The sequence below is a fragment of the Phytophthora cinnamomi genome, assembly GCF_018691715.1.
Source record: "Phytophthora cinnamomi strain GKB4 chromosome Unknown Contig99, whole genome shotgun sequence".
NCBI classification, from domain to species: Eukaryota; Oomycota; class Peronosporomycetes; order Peronosporales; family Peronosporaceae; genus Phytophthora; species Phytophthora cinnamomi.
In genome coordinates this window covers 452,412-471,805 of record NW_027151032.1, presented here as the reverse complement: position 1 = coordinate 471,805, position 19,394 = coordinate 452,412, and the positions used below count along the sequence as shown (strand labels likewise).

The window sequence follows — 19,394 nt, the reverse complement described above, 5'->3', positions numbered from 1 at the left end:
TCCTTCTTAAGAAGCTGTGACAGCGGGCGGATCTTGCCCGCGTAATCCTCCACGTACTTGCACAAGCACGTGGCCAAGCCAAGGAACTGTCTTCGTTCCTTGACATTCGAAGGCGTTGGCCATTCATTGATCACTCTGACCTTTTCCGGGTCAGGGCGAACGCCATTCTTCCCTACGAGACACCCGAGGACGGGTATCTCGCTCGCCCCGAAGATACACTTCTTCAGGTTCGCGTAGAGCTTATGCTTTCGCATAAGTTCAAGTAACTTCCGGAGATGCACCCGGAGCATCTCAATGTCGGTCTTCCCGTCCACAGCCCGGCTGTGGATGAACACATCATCGAAGTAGCTCGGCGCGAAGTCGCGCACCGAGCGCAACAAGTGCGTCACGCACCTGTTGAAAGTCGCAGGGGCGTTCGTAAGCCCCTGCGGCATTACCAGCCATTCCCAGAGCATGCCGCTTGGCGTGCTCACTGCCGTGAGAGGGATGTCGCTCCCACGCATTAGGATCTGATAGAATCCATCTCGTAAGTCGAGAGCACTGTAAACGGTGCTCCCGGCCATTGAATCGATGATGACATCTTTTCGTGGTATCGGCGTTTGCGCCGGTACCGTCGCATCGTTCAGCTTGTTGTAGGCATGAACGATGCGCCATCCTCCCTGTGGCTTTTTGACACAGAACGTCGGAGCACTGTGCGGGGACTTTGATTCCCGCACTTGCCCTGCTTTGCGACGACTTTCAAAGAAGTCGTCGATCGCTTTTACTTGTTCTCGCGGCAGTGGCCACTGCCGCGTAACACAGTACTTCGTGCCCGGCACGAGATCAATCTCGTGCTGAATGCCCTTATCCTGCGGAAGCTCCGCAGGAATCTCTTCCGGGAGTACGTCTTTGTACTCCCTCAATAATTCGTAATAGGGACTCGACTTCAGCGAGTCCCAATCTTGTTCCTCGAAGCGCTCTCGCTTCGTCTTCGCACTGAGAGTGTCTTCACTCTCAGTGGTACTTCCCATGAAGAGCTGCCTCAGCTCTTCGCTCTCGCTCTCCGTTCTTTCGCTGTCCGAAAAGAACGCAGACCTGCTCGATGCGTCCATCGTGCAAGTCGCTCGTGAAGCGCTTCCAGCTCATGACTGGAAGCGAAGTCAACTCCGACGCCGACGTCGGAGGATTAGCGAGTGCCATTTCCTGATACTGGAATCCAGTATCGGTACGCGTCAAGACGTTCAGCGTCTCAACGCCCGGCGTCACCGCCTGTCTGCCCGGTAGACAGTTCTTGTAGCGTCTCGGTCCCGGACCGAGACTTGCGCAGCGTTCTTCGCTTGTGCCGTCTTCTTGTTGTGCGGAGCCCGGCTCCGCACAGTTGTTCTTCTGGTCTAGGCCCGGCCGTGGACGGTTGTTCGCCGGCGGACCCTGTCCGCGGGCGCGCGGTATCAAGCCCGGCTTGACCGCATGTTCCTTCGTGCAGCCCGGCTGCACGGTAATGTCCCTTCGCCGGCAGACCCTGTCTGCGGGCGCGCGATATCAAGCCCGGCTTGATCGCATGGCGCTTCGTCGTGCAGCCCGGCTGCACGACAGCATGCAAATTGCGTCAGTGCGGTACGTTTGCAACCGTCCGTACTGTTTGCAGCGTCAACCCCGGAGTTAACACGCCTTCGTCACCTCGACGCCATTCATTGGCGGAGCCCCTCATGACCGAGGGTGCGTCGGCTCCCGGTGCCGACGCGCCGTTGTCAACCTGACCTCTTCGGGTCAGGGACTGTCCCTTACACGCTTGAACGTGGGTGTTGGTTCCCAGAACCAGCACAGCTTTTGTTTCCGACGTCGGCAGCATTGCCGACGTGGGTCTCATTGTGCGCGCCCTCGTGCACTTCTTGGGCAATCCGGGACAGCAGCATTAAGCGCTGTATCGACTGGTGCGCCGCGCGCACTTGCTGGTGCGTGCGCTGCGGTAACAGGGCCATCACTCGCTGTTCCGCTGTCGCGGCCGAAGCGCACGAGCGTGCGCTTCTTCCAGTCTATCACCGGATCATGCCGTGCAAGCCACGGCATGCCCATTACTACGTCGAAATTATCGTCCAGGTCCAGGTCGATAAAGTGTTCGACAAACACTCGTTGTTTGTACGAGAAGCGCACGTTCACGACGCGCTTCTCGGTCTTTACGATGGCATCTGTTGCCAGTCGTACCTCCAGAAGAATTCGAGGTACATTTACCTCCTCGAAGTCAAGTCTCGACAGGCTTCGTAGTCGAACAAAGTCGTTCGGCGTGCCTGAATCTACCGATGCTCGAAGAGAGTCACTCGGTCTCTTCGAGTAAACCTTCAAGATGACCAGGTTCGGCCTGTCGTCTTGCTTCTTGCAGCGAGATCTGGTCTCACTGGGGGCTGCAGTCCTCAGTGTCGCGTGCCCGATGTCGGCACGCGCGACTGCATTACCAGTAGGGCGCCCCGCGCCTACTGGATGTTCGCGTTTTTTGTTGGTCCGCGGCGATGCCTAGCATCGCCACGACGGCCACCATTGTAGTGCACGGGAGCCGTGCACTCTCTGGCAAAGTGACCGATCCTTCCGCAACGGAAGCATCGCACGTTACCTCCCTGCTGCTTGTAACCAGCAGTTGTTGCGTTCGAGAGGTCCATTGGCTCCGGACCTCCCGTCCTCGCTAACGGGCGCGGTTGCGGCCTCGGTATGTTTACATGGAGTTTAGCCTGCCGCAGGCTAAACTCTTCTTGCATGGCAAGAGTGATTGCAGCTTCGAGAGTACTCGGGTACTCTCGGAAGAGATAGGTCTTCACGGGCCCATCGCTAAGTCCTTTCATGAACGTGACGACCTTGGTCGCCTCGTCAATCGGGTTAGTCACGATATTTGATACCAAATATCGTGCGCGCTGCGCGTAAGCATGGACGTCATGCTTACCCTGCTGAAGGTCGAGGAATTCCGCCCTCGACCGGAACTCATTTTGCGGGGGCTCAAACGCTTGTCTGAGCTCCTCTTTGAATATCTCGTACGTGCTAAAGCACGTAGGATCTGAGAGTCGGCGTCCGTACGCCCAACTCCTCGCTCGTCCGCCAAGACATGATATGGCGAACGCAACCTTTGACAACGGGTCGACGATACGTCGAGCCGCTATGGCTGTGTCGAGTTCGACAAGCCATCGGAGGAGAGGTTCGCCCTCTCTTGCTACATAATTGCTCACGCTCAATTTTAATGATTGAGCACGCGGTGTCGTCCCCGACGACGCCGTCGCTGAGGAAGCAGCATCGCGCTGCTCCTTCATGATGAACCCCAGAGCAACACCATTTTGCTCTGTCGGCGATAGCGTACGCAACATCGTAGCTATCGCCGCCTCCCCAATCACTGTTGACAGTCGTTGGAGGGCCTCCCACTCTGGATCTGACAGGTGGGGGCAGTCAGCGCGTGCAACATGCGTTGCAGGCGTATTGGAACTCTCCATGGGCACCTCCGTGCTCATGGGGTTCTCGGCTCCGCGTTCGTACACCCTGTTACGAACGCCACGTAGTCGGTCGTTGGACGGACTACAAAGTGCTACCAGGTGTAGTGGGCCTACTTTGGCTCACTACTTTAGCTTACACGTCGCGCTACGTGTATGAGGAAGCGTAAGAGTTTATTAATAATTTGAATTAATTATACTTGAGTCCACAAGTATATTATAAATCAAATAAAACATCAAGTAGCTAGTTTAAGGTAAAATGAGAACTGTATCGTTTATAAATTGATCTACCTCCTAAATCTGCTAAAAACTGTTTATCATCTATGTAAGGGGTTGACAGCGGCTGGCTGTCGGAGCCCCGCTAATATGCATGACTCTGCTTGGTAGAAAGATGCTGCTTTCTACCAATAGGATCTTTGGGTATGTGTGGACCACTCATTGTGGTGGCCCACTTAAATGTATCCATTGGTGTGTCTTACACCAAGGTGAGGAAGCATCCAAAACTTTTAACATATAACCTATCTGTTAAATTCACAAGTGGCTTGCAGCCACTTGTGCGTGTAACCCCGTTACATCGCAACCGCGCCCGGTAGTGAGCACGGGAGGTCCGGAACCGATGGACCTCTCGAATGCAACGGCTGCTGGTCACCAGCAGCACGGAAGTAATGTGCGATGCTTCCGTTGCGGAAGGATCGGTCACCTTGCCAGAGAGTGCACGGCTCCCGTGCACTACAATGGTGGCCGTCGTGGCGATGCCGGGCATCGCCGCGACCAACAAAAAACGCGAACATCGAGTAGGCGCGGGGCCCCTACTGGTAATGCAGTCGCGCGTGCCGACATCGGGCACGCGACACTGAGGACTGCAGCCCCCAGTGAGACCAGATCTCGCTGCAAGAAGCAAGACGACAGGCCGAACCTGGTCATCTTGAAGGTTTACTCGAAGAGACCGAGTGACTCTCTTCGAGCATCGGTAGATTCAGGCACGCCGAACGACTTTGTTCGACTACGAAGCCTGTCGAGACTTGACTTCGAGGAGGTAAATGTACCTCGAATTCTTCTGGAGGTACGACTGGCAACAGATGCCATCGTAAAGACCGAGAAGCGCGTCGTGAACGTGCGCTTCTCGTACAAACAACGAGTGTTTGTCGAACACTTTATCGACCTGGACCTGGACGATAATTTCGACGTAGTAATGGGCATGCCGTGGCTTGCACGGCATGATCCGGTGATAGACTGGAAGAAGCGCACGCTCGTGCGCTTCGGCCGCGACAGCGGAACAGCGAGTGATGGCCCTGTTACCGCAGCGCACGCACCAGCAAGTGCGCGCGGCGCACCAGTCGATACAGCGCTTAATGCTGCTGTCCCGGATTGCCCAAGAAGTGCACGAGGGCGCGCACAAATGAGACCCACGTCGGCAATGCTGCCGACGTCGGAAAAAAAGCTGTGCTGGTTCTGGGAACCAACACCCACGTTCAAGCGTGTAAGGGACAGTCCCTGACCCGAAGAGGTCAGGTTGACAACGGCGCGTCGGCACCGGGAGCCGACGCACCCTCGGTCATGAGGGGCTCCGCCAATGAATGGCGTCGAGGTGACGAAGGCGTGTTAACTCCGGGGGTTGACGCTGCAAACAGTACGGACGGTTGCAAACGTACCGCACTGACGCAATTTGCATGCTGTCGTGCAGCCGGGCTGCACGACGAAGCGCCATGCGATCAAGCCGGGCTTGATATCGCGCGCCCGCAGACAGGGTCTGCCGGCGAAGGGACACATTACCGTGCAGCCGGGCTGCACGAAGGAACATGCGGTCAAGCCGGGCTTGATACCGCGCGCCCGCGGACAGGGTCCGCCGGCGAACAACCGTCCACGGCCGGGCCTAGACCAGAAGAACAACTGTGCGGAGCCGGGCTCCGCACAACAAGAAGACGGCACAAGCGAAGAACGCTGCGCAAGTCTCGGTCCGGGACCGAGACGCTACAAGAACTGTCTACCGGGCAGACAGGCGGTGACGCCGGGCGTTGAGACGCTGAACGTCTTGACGCGTACCGATACTGGATTCCAGTATCAGGAAATGGCACTCGCTAATCCTCCGACGTCGGCGTCGGAGTTGACTTCGCTTCCAGTCATGAGCTGGAAGCGCTTCACGAGCGACTTGCACGATGGACGCATCGAGCAGGTCTGCGTTCTTTCGGACAGCGAAAGAACGGAGAGCGAGAGCGAAGAGCTGAGGCAGCTCTTCATGGGAAGTACCACTGAGAGTGAAGACACTCTCAGTGCGAAGACGAAGCGAGAGCGCTTCGAGGAACAAGATTGGGACTCGCTGAAGTCGAGTCCCTATTACGAATTATTGAGGGAGTACAAAGACGTACTCCCGGAAGAGATTCCTGCGGAGCTTCCGCAGGATAAGGGCATTCAGCACGAGATTGATCTCGTGCCGGGCACGAAGTACTGTGTTACGCGGCAGTGGCCACTGCCGCGAGAACAAGTAAAAGCGATCGACGACTTCTTTGAAAGTCGTCGCAAAGCAGGGCAAGTGCGGGAATCAAAGTCCCCGCACAGTGCTCCGACGTTCTGTGTCAAAAAGCCACAGGGAGGATGGCGCATCGTTCATGCCTACAACAAGCTGAACGATGCGACGGTACCGGCGCAAACGCCGATACCACGAAAAGATGTCATCATCGATTCAATGGCCGGGAGCACCGTTTACAGTGCTCTCGACTTACGAGATGGATTCTATCAGATCCTAATGCGTGGGAGCGACATCTCTCTCACGGCAGTGAGCACGCCAAGCGGCATGCTCTGGGAATGGCTGGTAATGCCGCAGGGGCTTACGAACGCCCCTGCGACCTTCAACAGGTGCGTGACGCACTTGTTGCGCTCGGTGCGCGACTTCGCGCCGAGCTACTTCGATGATGTGTTCATCCACAGCCGGGCTGTGGACGGGAAGACCGACATTGAGATGCTCCGGGTGCATCTCCGGAAGTTACTTGAACTTATGCGAAAGCATAAGCTCTACGCGAACCTGAAGAAGTGTATCTTCGGGGCGAGCGAGATACCCGTCCTCGGGTGTCTCGTAGGGAAGAATGGCGTTCGCCCTGACCCGGAAAAGGTCAGAGTGATCAATGAATGGCCAACGCCTTCGAATGTCAAGGAACGAAGACAGTTCCTTGGCTTGGCCACGTGCTTGTGCAAGTACGTGGAGGATTACGCGGGCAAGATCCGCCCGCTGTCACAGCTTCTTAAGAAGGAAGCTGTGTGGAATTGGACAACCGATTGCCAAAAGGCATTCGATGCAGTCAAGCAGGGCTTGACTGAGGCGCCGATCTTGGCAGTGGCTGACCAAGATCGTCCATTCCACGTCGTATGTGACGCATCCGACTTCGCGATCGGAAGTGCGTTGATGCAGCACGATCCCGAGGGCCGTGATCGTGTCGTCTACTACCAATCGCGTCAGCTGAAGCCAGCTGAGCGCAACTATCCGGTGCATGACAAGGAACTCCTTGCCATGAAGTATGCACTCGCAAAGTTCCGAGTGTATTTGCTTGGAAGTAGACCATTTGTGGTCTACACCGACCATGCATCACTGCGCACCGCAGTGAAGTCGCCACACATATCACAAAGAATGGCGAGATGGCTCTCATTCTTTGCGGAGTATAACTTCCGGGTCAAATACAAACCCGGAAGATTGAATGTAGTGGCCGACGCGTTATCACGTCGGCCGGACTACGCAGAAGCTGTTGACGTCAATGCCATTGATGTCACGCGATCGATCAAACCCACATCGTCTCTGCTGGACGATGTGAAGGCCGCGTACGCGCACGACGCGGACGCGAAGCTCTTGCTGGCCTATGGCACAGCGCCTTCTGACAAGTCTCGTCAGAAGCTGCCCGGGTACCTTCGTGCGCGTGCACACCGCTTTCGTGTGCACGACGGACTACTGCTTTATAATGCAGTCGACGACAACGCGGACCGCGTTGTCGTACCGAATGACCATGACCTGCGACTCAGGATCATGTACGAGTATCATGATGCCCCGACTGCGGGACATCTCGGACGTGAGAAGACGTACGTCCTTCTCACGCGCGATTTCTACAGGCATCACCAGTATAAGTGGTGCGCAAGTACGTCCGTGCTTGCGAGGTGTGCCAACGCGTAAAGCCTGCGCCGTTTGCGCAGGCTCCATTACAATCACTACCGACTCCGTCGGAGTGTTGGAAGTCCATGTCTTTGGACTTCATCTTTGGTCTTCCCCCGGACAGCGGAGGGAATACCGGTGTTGCGGTCTTCGTCGACCGCTTCAGCAAGATGGTACATCTTGCTGCGGTGCCGGCAGAAGTGACCGCGAAGCAGACGGCCCGTCTGTTCGTCGACATGGTGTTTAAACACCATGGCATGCCGTCCGACATCGTGTCGGACAGAGACCCGCGCTTCACAGCGCATCTGTGGCAAGAAGTGTTTACACTTCTTGGGAGCCAGCTTTCAATGTCGACTGCGAACCATCCGCAGACGGACGGCCAAACCGAGCGCGTGAACCGCGTGCTCGTCGACATTCTGAAGAGCTACGCTCACTCGTTCCAATACTGGAGCGAGTGTTTGTCGATGGCGGAATTCGCCATCAACAACTCGGTGCATGCCTCGACCGGGCATACACCGTTCTATGTGAATGCCATGCGGCATCCACGTCTACCGAGTTTACTCGGAGTGATGGCTCCCGCTTTAAGTGGGGGAGGATCTACGACTGCAATACAGCAGCCGCAGAAAACCGCTGACACTGTGCAAGTGTCAGCTGCAACAACGAACAAAACGCATGAGTCTGCGCCCTGCGCAGACTCCTCCAACAACAAGGACAAAGACCACGGGTCTGCGCAGGGCGCAGACACCGCAAAGAACCACGCAGAGGCCGGGCCTCTAGCGGAGAGCGAGCGGAATGACTTCATCTCGGATGCAATCAGTTTCACCACCAAAAGACAAGCCGTAATTCGGTTCGTCCAGGATGAAATAGCAGCTTCTGTTGATCAACAGAAGCTGAACGCAGACAATGCGGGCAGAGGCAACACAAGCGAATTTAAAGTTGGTTCATTAGTTTTGTTAGCTACACAAAACCTGCCTAGACAGGCAGTTTCGGATTTCGGAGCAAGCAAGCTTGCTCCGCGCTTCATCGGGCCGTTCACTGTGTTGGCACGGCACGGCAACGCATACACGCTAGCCATACCGTCTAGCACGCGCCTCCGTCCGACCTTTTACGTCGGACGGCTGAAGCCATACCTGCAGCACGAGCCATCTAGCTCGGCTGACCCGAAGCCTCGGCAGGAGCCGAGGCAGAAGCGGAGGACTTGGCCTCGGCGACGAGCAGCCTCTCCTCCAGCGCGCGGACGCGCTGGAGTAACCCCTTCATCTGGGTCCCCAACTCGACCTGGGTATTCGAGGCGGTCTGCGAGACCGCCGCGACTTGGGCCTTCTGATTCGCCAGCTCCTGTTTCAGGGCGACGAACTCAGCGCCCTGCAGACGCTCCGCGGCGGTCACTCGGTCGTGGAGAGGCGCATACTGATCAGCCCGGGGCTGATCATACCCGGGGCGTGTTCCCACCCCCGCCACCGCCGATCCGTGACGCCCGCGGCTCAACCCGCTGGATTGTTGAGCGGATTGTTGACCATAGTATCCCGAAAACGAACCCTCAAGGGGCTCGTTTTCGTATTCCTTGGAGAGGATTTCCTCCCCATCGAGATACATGGGAGCCGCGGAACGTCTTGCTGGAGGACGTTCCGGAAATGGTGAGGGCGTACGAGGAGCAGTACGCGCTGGCACAGCGGAAGTAACACGAGCGCTGCGATCATCGCTAGCGCCCGAACCCTCACGTGCTAAGAACTTAGCACGGAGCTCTTTGAGACTCTCGGGCACACGGAACGACGTGTACCCGTTCAGGTCGCGGTCGCTCAAGCGGACCGCGCCTGGAAAGCACTTCGTGCACTGAAAGCCCTCGGGCACAGCGCACGGCACATTTGCCTCCTCAGCAGCAACATGAAGTTGCTCCAGCTTTCCACGCTTCGAGTACGTCTCGAAGCGATCACGCGCTTGCTTAATCCGATCACGGTAAGCACTCGGCCTCTTGTTGAAGTTCTCAACAAAGGCGTTCCAGCTTTGACAAAGTGCCTGCCATTCGGGCACTTTGCTGCGAGAAGAGGTCTTCTTGCTTTGAAACCATCGGATCTCATGAAAGAGTCCGATGTAGTAATCGCGCCTTTGATGCGTTTCCGCACCAAAGTGCAGCTCGGCAGCCACAGCGTCATCTTTGATGGCACTGCATACGTACAACGGCACCTCATTCGGAGGTACCGAGTTCCCAAACCGGTCCGCGATCTCGGGCGCGGACGGCATCCATGGATCGCGCGCTGCAGGCGCAGCGCGCGGAGAGCCTTGAACTTTGACATCACGCGCTGCTGCTGCAGCGCGCGGAGTACTGAGAGCCCCAGCGGAAGCGAGTGGGGTATCGCTCTCAGTACGCGAACGCTTCGAACTCGAAGAATCCGATTCGTCCCCTTCACGCGGGCGAACGATCTTGGCGTGAGGGTCGAGCGATTCGCTCGACACTGAGTCCATGCGCTTTGAGGGCGAGTCCTCCTCGTCCTCCATGTCTTCATCGTCAAAGTCGATGACGTCGCCATACTTCGCCTTTTGGCGCTCGAAGTAATCATCGATGGAGAAATGACTCTCCACCGACTTCGGAATCTTCTTCTTCTGGGGCGCGCTCATCGTTGAATGAGCGCGGATTTCTTCTCCAAACGCGGAGAATTGACGAATGGTCAATTCCGAAGATTGACGTGCGGAGACCCCGCGCGTCTAACCTTAAGGGGGGGGGATGGTGTAACGGGGTTACACGCACAAGTGGCTGCAAGCCACTTGTGAATTTAACAGATAGGTTATCTGTTAAAAGTTTTGGATGCTTCCTCACCTTGGTGTAAGACACACCAATGGATACATTTAAGTGGGCCACCACAATGAGTGGTCCACACATACCCAAAGATCCTATTGGTAGAAAGCAGCATCTTTCTACCAATCAGAGTCATGCATATTAGCGGAGCTCTGACAGCCAGCCGCTGTCAACCCTTTCATAGATGATAAACAGTTTTTAGCAGGTTTTAGAGGAAAATCAATTTACAAGCAATACAGTTCTCATTTTACCTCATCTAAGTCACTTGGAATCCTTTCTTACTTAACTTATATTTGTGTATTCAAATATAATTAACCTAAGTAATTACTAAGTACTTACGCTTCCTCGTACACGTTGCGCAACGTGTAAGCTAAAGTAGTGAGTCAAGCTAGACCCACTACATGCGACCTCGGCGCATTCGCATGCAGTTTAGCCTGCCGCAGGCTAAACTCTTCTTGCATGGCAAGAGTGATCGCAGCTTCGAGAGTACTCGGGTACTCTCGGAAGAGATAGGTCTTCACGGGCCCATCGCTAAGTCCTTTCATGAACGTGACGACCTTGGTCGCCTCGTCAATCGGGTTAGTCACGATATTTGATACCAAATATCGTGCGCGCTGCGCGTAAGCATGGACGTCATGCTTACCCTGCTGAAGGTCGAGGAATTCCGCCCTCGACCGGAACTCATTTTGCGGGGGCTCAAACGCTTGTCTGAGCTCCTCTTTGAATATCTCGTACGTGCTAAAGCACGTAGGATCTGAGAGTCGGCGTCCGTACGCCCAACTCCTCGCTCGTCCGCCAAGACATGATATGGCGAACGCAACCTTTGACAACGGGTCGACGATACGTCGAGCCGCTATGGCTGTGTCAAGTTCGACAAGCCATCGGAGGAGAGGTTCGCCCTCTCTTCCTACATAATTGCTCACGCTCAATTTTAATGATTGAGCACGCGGTGTCGTCCCCGACGACGCCGTCGCTGAGGAAGCAGCATCGCGCTGCTCCTTCATGATGAACCCCAGAGCAACACCATGTTGCTCTGTCGGCGATAGCGTACGCAACATCGTAGCTATCGCCGCCTCCCCAATCACTGTTGACAGTCGTTGGAGGGCCTCCCACTCTGGATCTGACAGGTGGGGGCAGTCAGCGCGTGCAACATGCGTTGCAGGCGTATTGGAGCTCTCCATGGGCACCTCCGTGCTCATGGGGTTCTCGGCTCCGCGTTCGTACACCCTGTTACGAACGCCACGTAGTCGGTCGTTGGACGGACTACAAAGTGCTACCAGGTGTAGTGGGCCTACTTTGGCTCACTACTTTAGCTTACACGTCGCGCTACTCGTATGAGGAAGCGTAAGAGTTTATTAATAATTTGAATTAATTATACTTGAGTCCACAAGTATATTATAAATCAAATAAAACATCAAGTAGCTAGTTTAAGGTAAAATGAGAACTGTATTGTTTGTAAATTGATCTTCCTCCTAAATCTGCTAAAACTGTTTATCATCTATGTAAGGGGTTGACAGCGGCTGACTGTCAGAGCCCCGCCAATATGCACGTCTCTAATTGGTAGAAAGATGCTGCTTTCTACCAATAGGATCTTTGGGTAGATGTGGACCACTCATGTGTGGTGGCCCACTTCAATGTATCCATTGGTGTGCCTTACACCAATGTGAGGAAGTATCTAAAACCTTTAACAGATATTTATCTGTTAAACCATAAGTGACAAATTTCATGCACAAGTGACAGTTGTCACTTGTGGCCGTTGTCATGCATAAGTGACTGTTGTCACTTGTGTGTGTAACCCCGTTACATCCATGAACAGCCAATCAAACCGAGGTTGTGGTATTTTCAAACTTTCCTCGTTTTGGAGGAAAGTATTAGCAGGTTTCGAAGGTTTGATTTGATTGGACAATGAGACGTTATACTTACTTACTTTCCAACCGTGAGAACCCCTATTATCGCGAACTCAACCGAGTTTCCTCCAACTCACCCAGCACGACATGAACGAGCAGCATTCAACCGGAGTTAGCTAGATTCGAGCGCACCACTTAAAGCACGAAGAGGACAAATAAATAAAAAACAAATAAACTCTTTATTACAACTTATTCGTATTCAAGAGTGCTTGTGCTCAAGCTTCCTCGTCCTCCTCCTTCCCGCCCGCTGCTCTCCAGGCCGCCGCCCATTGTCATCCTGCTCTCATCCTGCTCCCCACCCACGTCATGGTTCCCGCTGTCCTCCAGCCCCCCGCCCTTGTCATGCTCCCCGCTTTCCTTCAGCTCCTCACCCTCGTCTTACTCCCCGCTGTCCTCCAGCTCCCCGCACTCGTCATGCTCCCCGCCCACGTCATGCTCCGGTGCCCGGTGCCGGTCCCCCCACCCCCCGACGCGGTGACGACTTGATGTGTGTTTGTTCAAATGGCTCCGGTGTGGACTACACCAGAGCCAATTGAAATTTAACCAATAGCTGGGTTTATATCCAAAGCTGTATTTCCACCAATGACGACGCTGTCGGCTGCCATTTGCAGCTGTCGGCATCGTCATGCTATGGATGAATAACATCATCTCTCCGACCTCACTGATCTTTTGTATGGCGTTTTTTCGTGAATATTGACCAATGATTTGCATTGATTCTGTTTTCACCAATCCACTCGAGACATAGCTCGTATTTTTTTACCAATAAAAGCTCAGTATCAGACAGAGGTCGGAACCCCCTTAACTCCGACGCATCGGGTCGGAAGCAAGCCTCAGATATGTATATCTGTATAGAGAAGGCCGCCCAGCCACATATCATTTAGATATCACCTCCCTCTCCGACCCATTACGATGAGCCTCAACGATCTCAAGCCCACCAACACCAAGCGCGCGCGCTCGACCGCTCTAAAGGCGTTCGAGCGCTTCCTCTCGAGCGAAGGGACCAGCCTCGAGCACGTTGGCGCCATGATCTTTGCCGAACCGAGCCGCGCAAGCGCCATCATCCTGACGATAATGGACAAGTTTGGCATTATCTTGCTTTCCATGCTGGCTCGAAGAGGCAGTATCTGTCACGGCACTCCGTGGCACAGTACTACCGACATGTGAAGTGCTGGCTGTTCGATGAATATCCCGTCCCAGGTGGTGCTGTTGAAAGGCAGCTGCTAAGTATGGGTCGCACTCTGGAGCAGCACTGTATTAAGCGCGAAAGCGGTGGTTTCGTGAAGAAGGCGGTGTTATGCACCAAGACCGACTTGCAAAAGATGGTGGGATACCTGTATTCAACAGCTAACTGCGCAGAGGACTACCAAGATGCTGCATTGCTATGCTTGCTCTGGTACCTGTTTGGCCGCGCTTCGGACTTGACCTTCGTCCGCAAACAGCAGCTCTCCATCGGTGCTGGAGGGGTTTTCTTCATCTGCTTCATTCAGATGAAGACATCTGATGAGCAAGCGCTGTCGCTTTTCCCCGACGCTGACTTCCGGTCGTGTCCGTTGCTGGCTCTTGCGCTGGCATCTCAGGAAGCTCCATCGACTGCGCTGTTGAGCCATCTTCCAGCGCTAACGGCCCACGTGCCAGTTGAGCTGACTGCCTCTGTCCCCCTCCTGGAGATGTTTGAGGGCTGCGACGACCAAACTCCTTCAAGTGCACCAGCTCAGTCGAATTCATCCAGGGTACCATCACCTCTTGGGATCCACGCTCAAGTTAATCGTCTCCTCGATCGAGATGCGGGTCCAGTTGGAGTGGAAGAACCGCTGAGCTCGCACTCCTTTCGCTGATGAGGAGCTCAGCATGCAAACGCTTGCTCGGACTTGACAGCGCAGTGGATCTTCGACCGCGGAGGCTGGAACATGACTATGACAAACAAGGCATTTGCATTCGTCTTCAATACACCGAAGGAGGATCACCAAGTTGCGAAGGTGCTCAGTGGTATGGCACCAAAGCAAACCTCTGTACTGCCGTCGCTGGAAGCCTTCGACTCGACTACGCAAGACCAGATCCATAAAGTCAGCCATAAAATATTCAGTGCAAGCCACTCACTGGGAAATCCGGCCCTCAACATCAGCGCTGCTGTGCGAGAAGTGCTGACTGCGACGCTGATCCTTCACTATCCGTCGCTGTTAAAGATTAACCCACACGGTAAAGTAGTCGCGAAGATTGAGCACTGCGCCGAGGAATCCGGAGTGACGACGACCAACCTGCTCACTTGGTCACAACAGCTCACAAGATCATGAAACCAAGCAAACGGAGTCACTGAAGACATGACCGAAGGAAGTAAAGGAGCGAAAGCTGCATTCGATCATCAAACGGCCTTGATTGAACGATTAATCGAGCTAAATCGACAACTGGAAGCACGCGTAAACTCGTTAGAATCTGCAAACGACAGTAAAAAAGACGCTATAATCGCACGACGAGGTGAGCAAGAATCGAAGCCACTGCGAGAAGAAGATTCAAACGTACCCCAGAAGCGCAGACGCCGTTCGAAGCTGCAACCGCTAACCGACACCTGGTTTGCGTGGTATGCAGGAGATCCGCGCGGCTGGAGATGCAACGACAAGCACAAAAAATCAGACGCCAAGCAGCTTGTGGCCTTCTTGAAGTTCTTTATCGAAGATGGATACGTGCTCGACGAATCATCACCCAGCTACAAGGACGATGTTCGTCAACTTGGGGAGTTAGCATCAGGCAAGATCATGGCGTTCTTGCGGTTGCGAAGCGTACCCTCATCAGGATCCTGCGCTGCGCTGAAAGCGCTTCGGCAGCTGCATCGCGAAGGAAGCCTGTACGTTCTCATCGGAGACTATCGAAAAAAAGAAGCGCCTTGCCATCGGAAGAGTTGTAGATCCTGCACCAGTACACCACCAAAACACACTCAAACAAGTCCCATACTCCAACGCAATAGCACAATCATTGTTCCTCGTGTTTGTTGTTCTTGCTTCCGTTGATGCCGCTTGCGTGGAGGTCTGCATCGTTCAATCAATCATAGAAATTTTACCGATGGGTGGAATCGAACCACCTTCATCCCTTTCGGGAGCTCTTCCATTGAGCTACATCGGTGGGGGTTAGACAACAACATCGCAGGGTACTTTACACTGGAGTGCTCGACGGGGAATTAACGACCACAATTCTTCGTGGAAGTGACAACCCTCTTAGGTGAACCGATGTGCGGTACAACCTCCTCAATTCACCCTCCCGGGTGGTCAATCGAGCACTGAGTGTGCAGGGCATACGGCGCAGTCAAACTTACGCGTGCACCACTCATTTGTCAGGTTATTTACGCGCGTAATTACCTGCTGTCATCCTATTTACGATAACCTTCCCAAATTAGTTCGATATAAAGTTCTGTGATATGGTCGGATTCTGGTCGGAGTTACATTCACGGTCGGAGACGTGATGATATGGACTGAGGAGCGAAATGGGGAATTAGCTTAGTTGTAAGCGCGTTGCGCTGCTGGTCACGCTAATTGCCAGTAAAGATAGACTGGACAGCCGACGATGCATGTGCATGTATCTAGCTATAGCTTTATACAATTCTAATCTTGAGATCTTGTGTTCTTGAATAATGTAAGCAACAACACCTTTTGCCATCTGGCGACAGTACTTTAATATGTTCTCCGTTAACCATACGGAAACAGATTACGTGTACCGTAAACCGTTTACGGTATATTATCAGGGAGTCTCTCTAAGAACTGGGCACGCTTTGGGGGCTTTTGCAAAATGAGAAAATCCGGAAAATGCCCAATCGATACCAAACCTTCACCACACACTCTCTCATACATTTTAAGCATCTTCGCAAAACGAATTCTCCCAAACATGTTTTGTTCATCTTCATATCGCCTTCCACATAAACTATAGTGTTTTCCATATTATGCGCGGCGATTCCAAAGGCCATGTCCAAATTGTTGTGTCGTTCGCGTGGTAGAACAAGACGATGTCCGAATTGGTGTTTATTTGGAGTGGCACGCAAGATTGGGCCTTCTCAACATCGACAGCAGCACAGGCTACAAGAGGGACCTCGTTGCCTATATGAACAATTCAACGCGATCATTATGACTAACGGTTCCTCCTCAGCTCATGAAAGAACTAGACGGTGGCAAAACACGGTATGCAGAGAAAATTTGATTCCTACGTCGCGCAGTACGAATGATTCAACACCCGAAAATAATCTAATAGCTCATGCAAAACGTAGCCTCCCTGATATGAAGCTTGCTGGGGATCTGACTGTTATCGAAGTTTCAGCTGTGCCGATGAAAATGGTTGAGCTTCTATTTCGTCCTTGACTTCTTGTTAACGTTTTTCTAACTATTACGCACTAGAACTATTTTTAGATCGAACTCCATCATGCCCTGACGCTCAATCTGAAGTCGATAAGTGATTTTGCTGCTGCTGCTGCGTGAAGACTAGTTGTCGCGCGAAGATGCAACCTTCACGTTAGGTCATTAGAAGTGCCAAATAAGGCATATGTGGCAATTTGACTACTATAATGTTTTTTTTCGGATTTAATGAGCTTTGGCTTTTCCCCAAAAACCGGCGGTTTTAGCCCAGTTCTTACAGACTCCCTGTTATAAACCCAACACGTGCCACGACTATGACCCTGGTCTAAGTAAAACCGCAGGTTTTCAGCTCACGATGTGACGATATTTTGCCTTACAGTATTAACACCATTTCTTCGTACCGTGGTCATATGAAACTTAGCTGCGTTTAAAAAAATTAAATCCGCAAATGCTCTGATTCTCATCAAACTTGGTGAAGTTTGTCATTAGCATCTACAAAGTCTCTTGACGAAGTTTGGTAGCTCTGTGCCGACTCCTTCACGCGTGAACATCTCGCTCACCAACCTTGCTCCTCGTGTGACCCAAACGGCCAGGTTATTACGTATTTAGCTTACCCACTTTGAAGCGTCCTTTCTGTAACGGTCTTGAGGCCGCTACCGACTTGCACAGGCGCGTAGGAAATAAGACTCTGATTGAGTGTTGGGACGGTCGCGGCACTCGAGACCGTCCCAACCATTAAACCTATACGGGACTGTGATTGGCCACCGCGCACTCGCGGTGGCACCCGTGTGACAGTAGCCTGTCACACCATCCCCCTCTCAAGGGTGGACATGCATGTATGTAAAAATCTAGGGCGGGTCTTGCGCGGCATGGTCGTGTCAGCTTCACATTTGGATCGGAGCCGCGGACAGCAAGAGCAGCACCACGAACGCCAGGGCCGTCGCGCCAGAGCGGAGCACCTACGAAGACACCCTGGAGCGGTGGACGCTGCATGACTGCAGCGCCGTTGTGAACCCTCGGGACGACGAGGAGATGCGCCGCCTGTTCCAGCGCTGGAGAGCGACACGCAGCAAGGCCGTCACGGCGACCGGCGCCGTGACCCCGAGGTCGCTCGACCGCTCGTGGACCGCCTTCGTCGAACGCTGGAATACGGAGGGCGGCGACGAGTTCGTACGGAAGCTGGAGGCGCGTGAAGAAACTCACGCGCGGCTGTCTGTGGGGGCTCTGGCGCGCGAAGTCTGCTGTCTGTCGTGGGAGGCTGATCGTCATTGCTGTTACGTCCACTTCGTGGAGGAGTGTCGATCGTGTCGCCGGCATGGCCGGCGACCCAGTACCACCGAGTGGATCGGATACCTCGAAGATACGCCGTACTCCGAATCCGAGCGCATTGTGATTGGACGATATTGCGCTGCGCTTGACGCCGCTAGGCGCGGCGGACGTGCGCCGCGCCGTGTGGAGGACTTGCCGCAGATTCAAGGCTTGCCTCGTACGCCGCCATGCAGTCCGGTACATACGTCAGGAGGACCGCGCGTGGCTCCCAACTATCCCGCATCGGCCCCAGCCAACGCACAAGATACTGGCGATGCGCAGGAACTGCTCCGTCGCGGAGCCGCGCGCCGCGACCCCGATGATCAAGTTGAGGAGCAGCGCGGCTATCGTCGTGTCGGAGGATCGCCTCCACGATGTGACGAACATTGCCCGCACTATCCACAAGCGGGGCCGGACCATCACGTTCAAACGGAGCATAGTCGCTGGCAGGACGCTGCGACCGCGCAGCGTCTCGATCGTTTGGCGCGGCGACTGGACCAGCTGGAGCGCGAGAATCAGGAGCTGCGTCACCGGGTGCGCCAACAGGAGACGGCGCATTATCTGGGTGATCACCGCGGGAGCGCCGGTGATTATCAGCGTCGTTGGGGATAGTCGCTGGGTGGTAGCGCCGCAGCCGACCGACGTAAAAGGTAGGGTGTAGCCGTAAAGCCGTAGGTAGTTGCAACGTATAGGCATCACCTAATACCTTCAACACCGTGAATGGTCCAATAAAGCGGGGCGCGAGCTTGTTCGCGCCCAAGTTCGTCACTAAAGTGGGTTGAACACCGGTCGTGGACAGTAACACGCGGTCGCCCACGGCAAATGTCTCCATGTTCTTGCGGCCGCGACGATCTGCATTCTCCTTTTGGCGATCGACCGCAGTCGCGATCGCATCGCGGACATAGCGAACCACTGAGTGGCGCCGCTGCAGGAACTCGTTGACGGCCGCTGCTTCGCGTGGCTGCGACTCCGGATTGGGGTCGAAGTTTGCGGGGGAAGGCGCGGCGACTTCCACCGCGCCCGGCGCGTCTTGATACCCGATTGCGCGACGACGCTGACTTGGATCGATCAACGTTCGACTCGTCCACGCTGCGATATCCGATGGTGTCGCCCTCGTGACGGCACGCGTCCGCATCCCTCTTGCTGTAACCCGAGCTCCATGTCGTGTGGTGACTCCGTTCACTCGTGCGGAGTCAACGTCGTGAGTGTTCTCACGATCAGTGTTGTCGGAAACTGCTGTGCCTTCGTCAGCTGGCCCATAGAGATCTATCGAGCGCTCCACACCGAGGAGCGCTGGAACACGCAGATGCCGTCCGTAGTTTATGTAGAACGGGGTGAGCCCCGTCGATGCGTGTTCGGCATTGTTGATGGCGAATTCGACCATGGGCAAGAAGGAGCTCCATGACTTGAATGACGTGGCGAAGCTCCTCAGCACATCCTCGATGACCCGGTTCGCGCGTTCAGTCTGGCCGTCCGTCT

General features: G+C 54.4%; 3 protein-coding genes across 3 annotated transcripts; 2 read left to right on the top strand and 1 right to left on the bottom strand.

Moving 5' to 3' along the window:
• Positions 1–4,059: 4,059 nt before the first annotated feature.
• On the top strand, positions 4,060–7,596 carry IUM83_08446 (reverse transcriptase; the record flags this gene model as incomplete). Its single annotated transcript, XM_067932819.1, has 2 exons — positions 4,060–4,923; positions 5,128–7,596. The coding sequence occupies 2 exons, from the start codon at positions 4,060–4,062 to the stop codon at positions 7,594–7,596; spliced, it is 3,333 nt and encodes a 1,110-aa protein (XP_067783487.1).
• A 1,125-nt stretch (positions 7,597–8,721) lies between these two features.
• On the bottom strand, positions 8,722–10,191 carry IUM83_08445 (uncharacterized protein; the record flags this gene model as incomplete). The annotated part of the gene is made up of 1 exon (XM_067932818.1): positions 8,722–10,191. One exon carries the CDS (start codon positions 10,189–10,191, stop codon positions 8,722–8,724), a length of 1,470 nt encoding a protein of 489 aa, XP_067783541.1.
• A 7,388-nt stretch (positions 10,192–17,579) lies between these two features.
• On the top strand, positions 17,580–18,527 carry IUM83_08444 (uncharacterized protein; the record flags this gene model as incomplete). The annotated part of the gene is made up of 1 exon (XM_067932817.1): positions 17,580–18,527. The coding sequence occupies one exon, from the start codon at positions 17,580–17,582 to the stop codon at positions 18,525–18,527; it is 948 nt and encodes a 315-aa protein (XP_067783489.1).
• Positions 18,528–19,394: the final 867 nt, after the last annotated feature.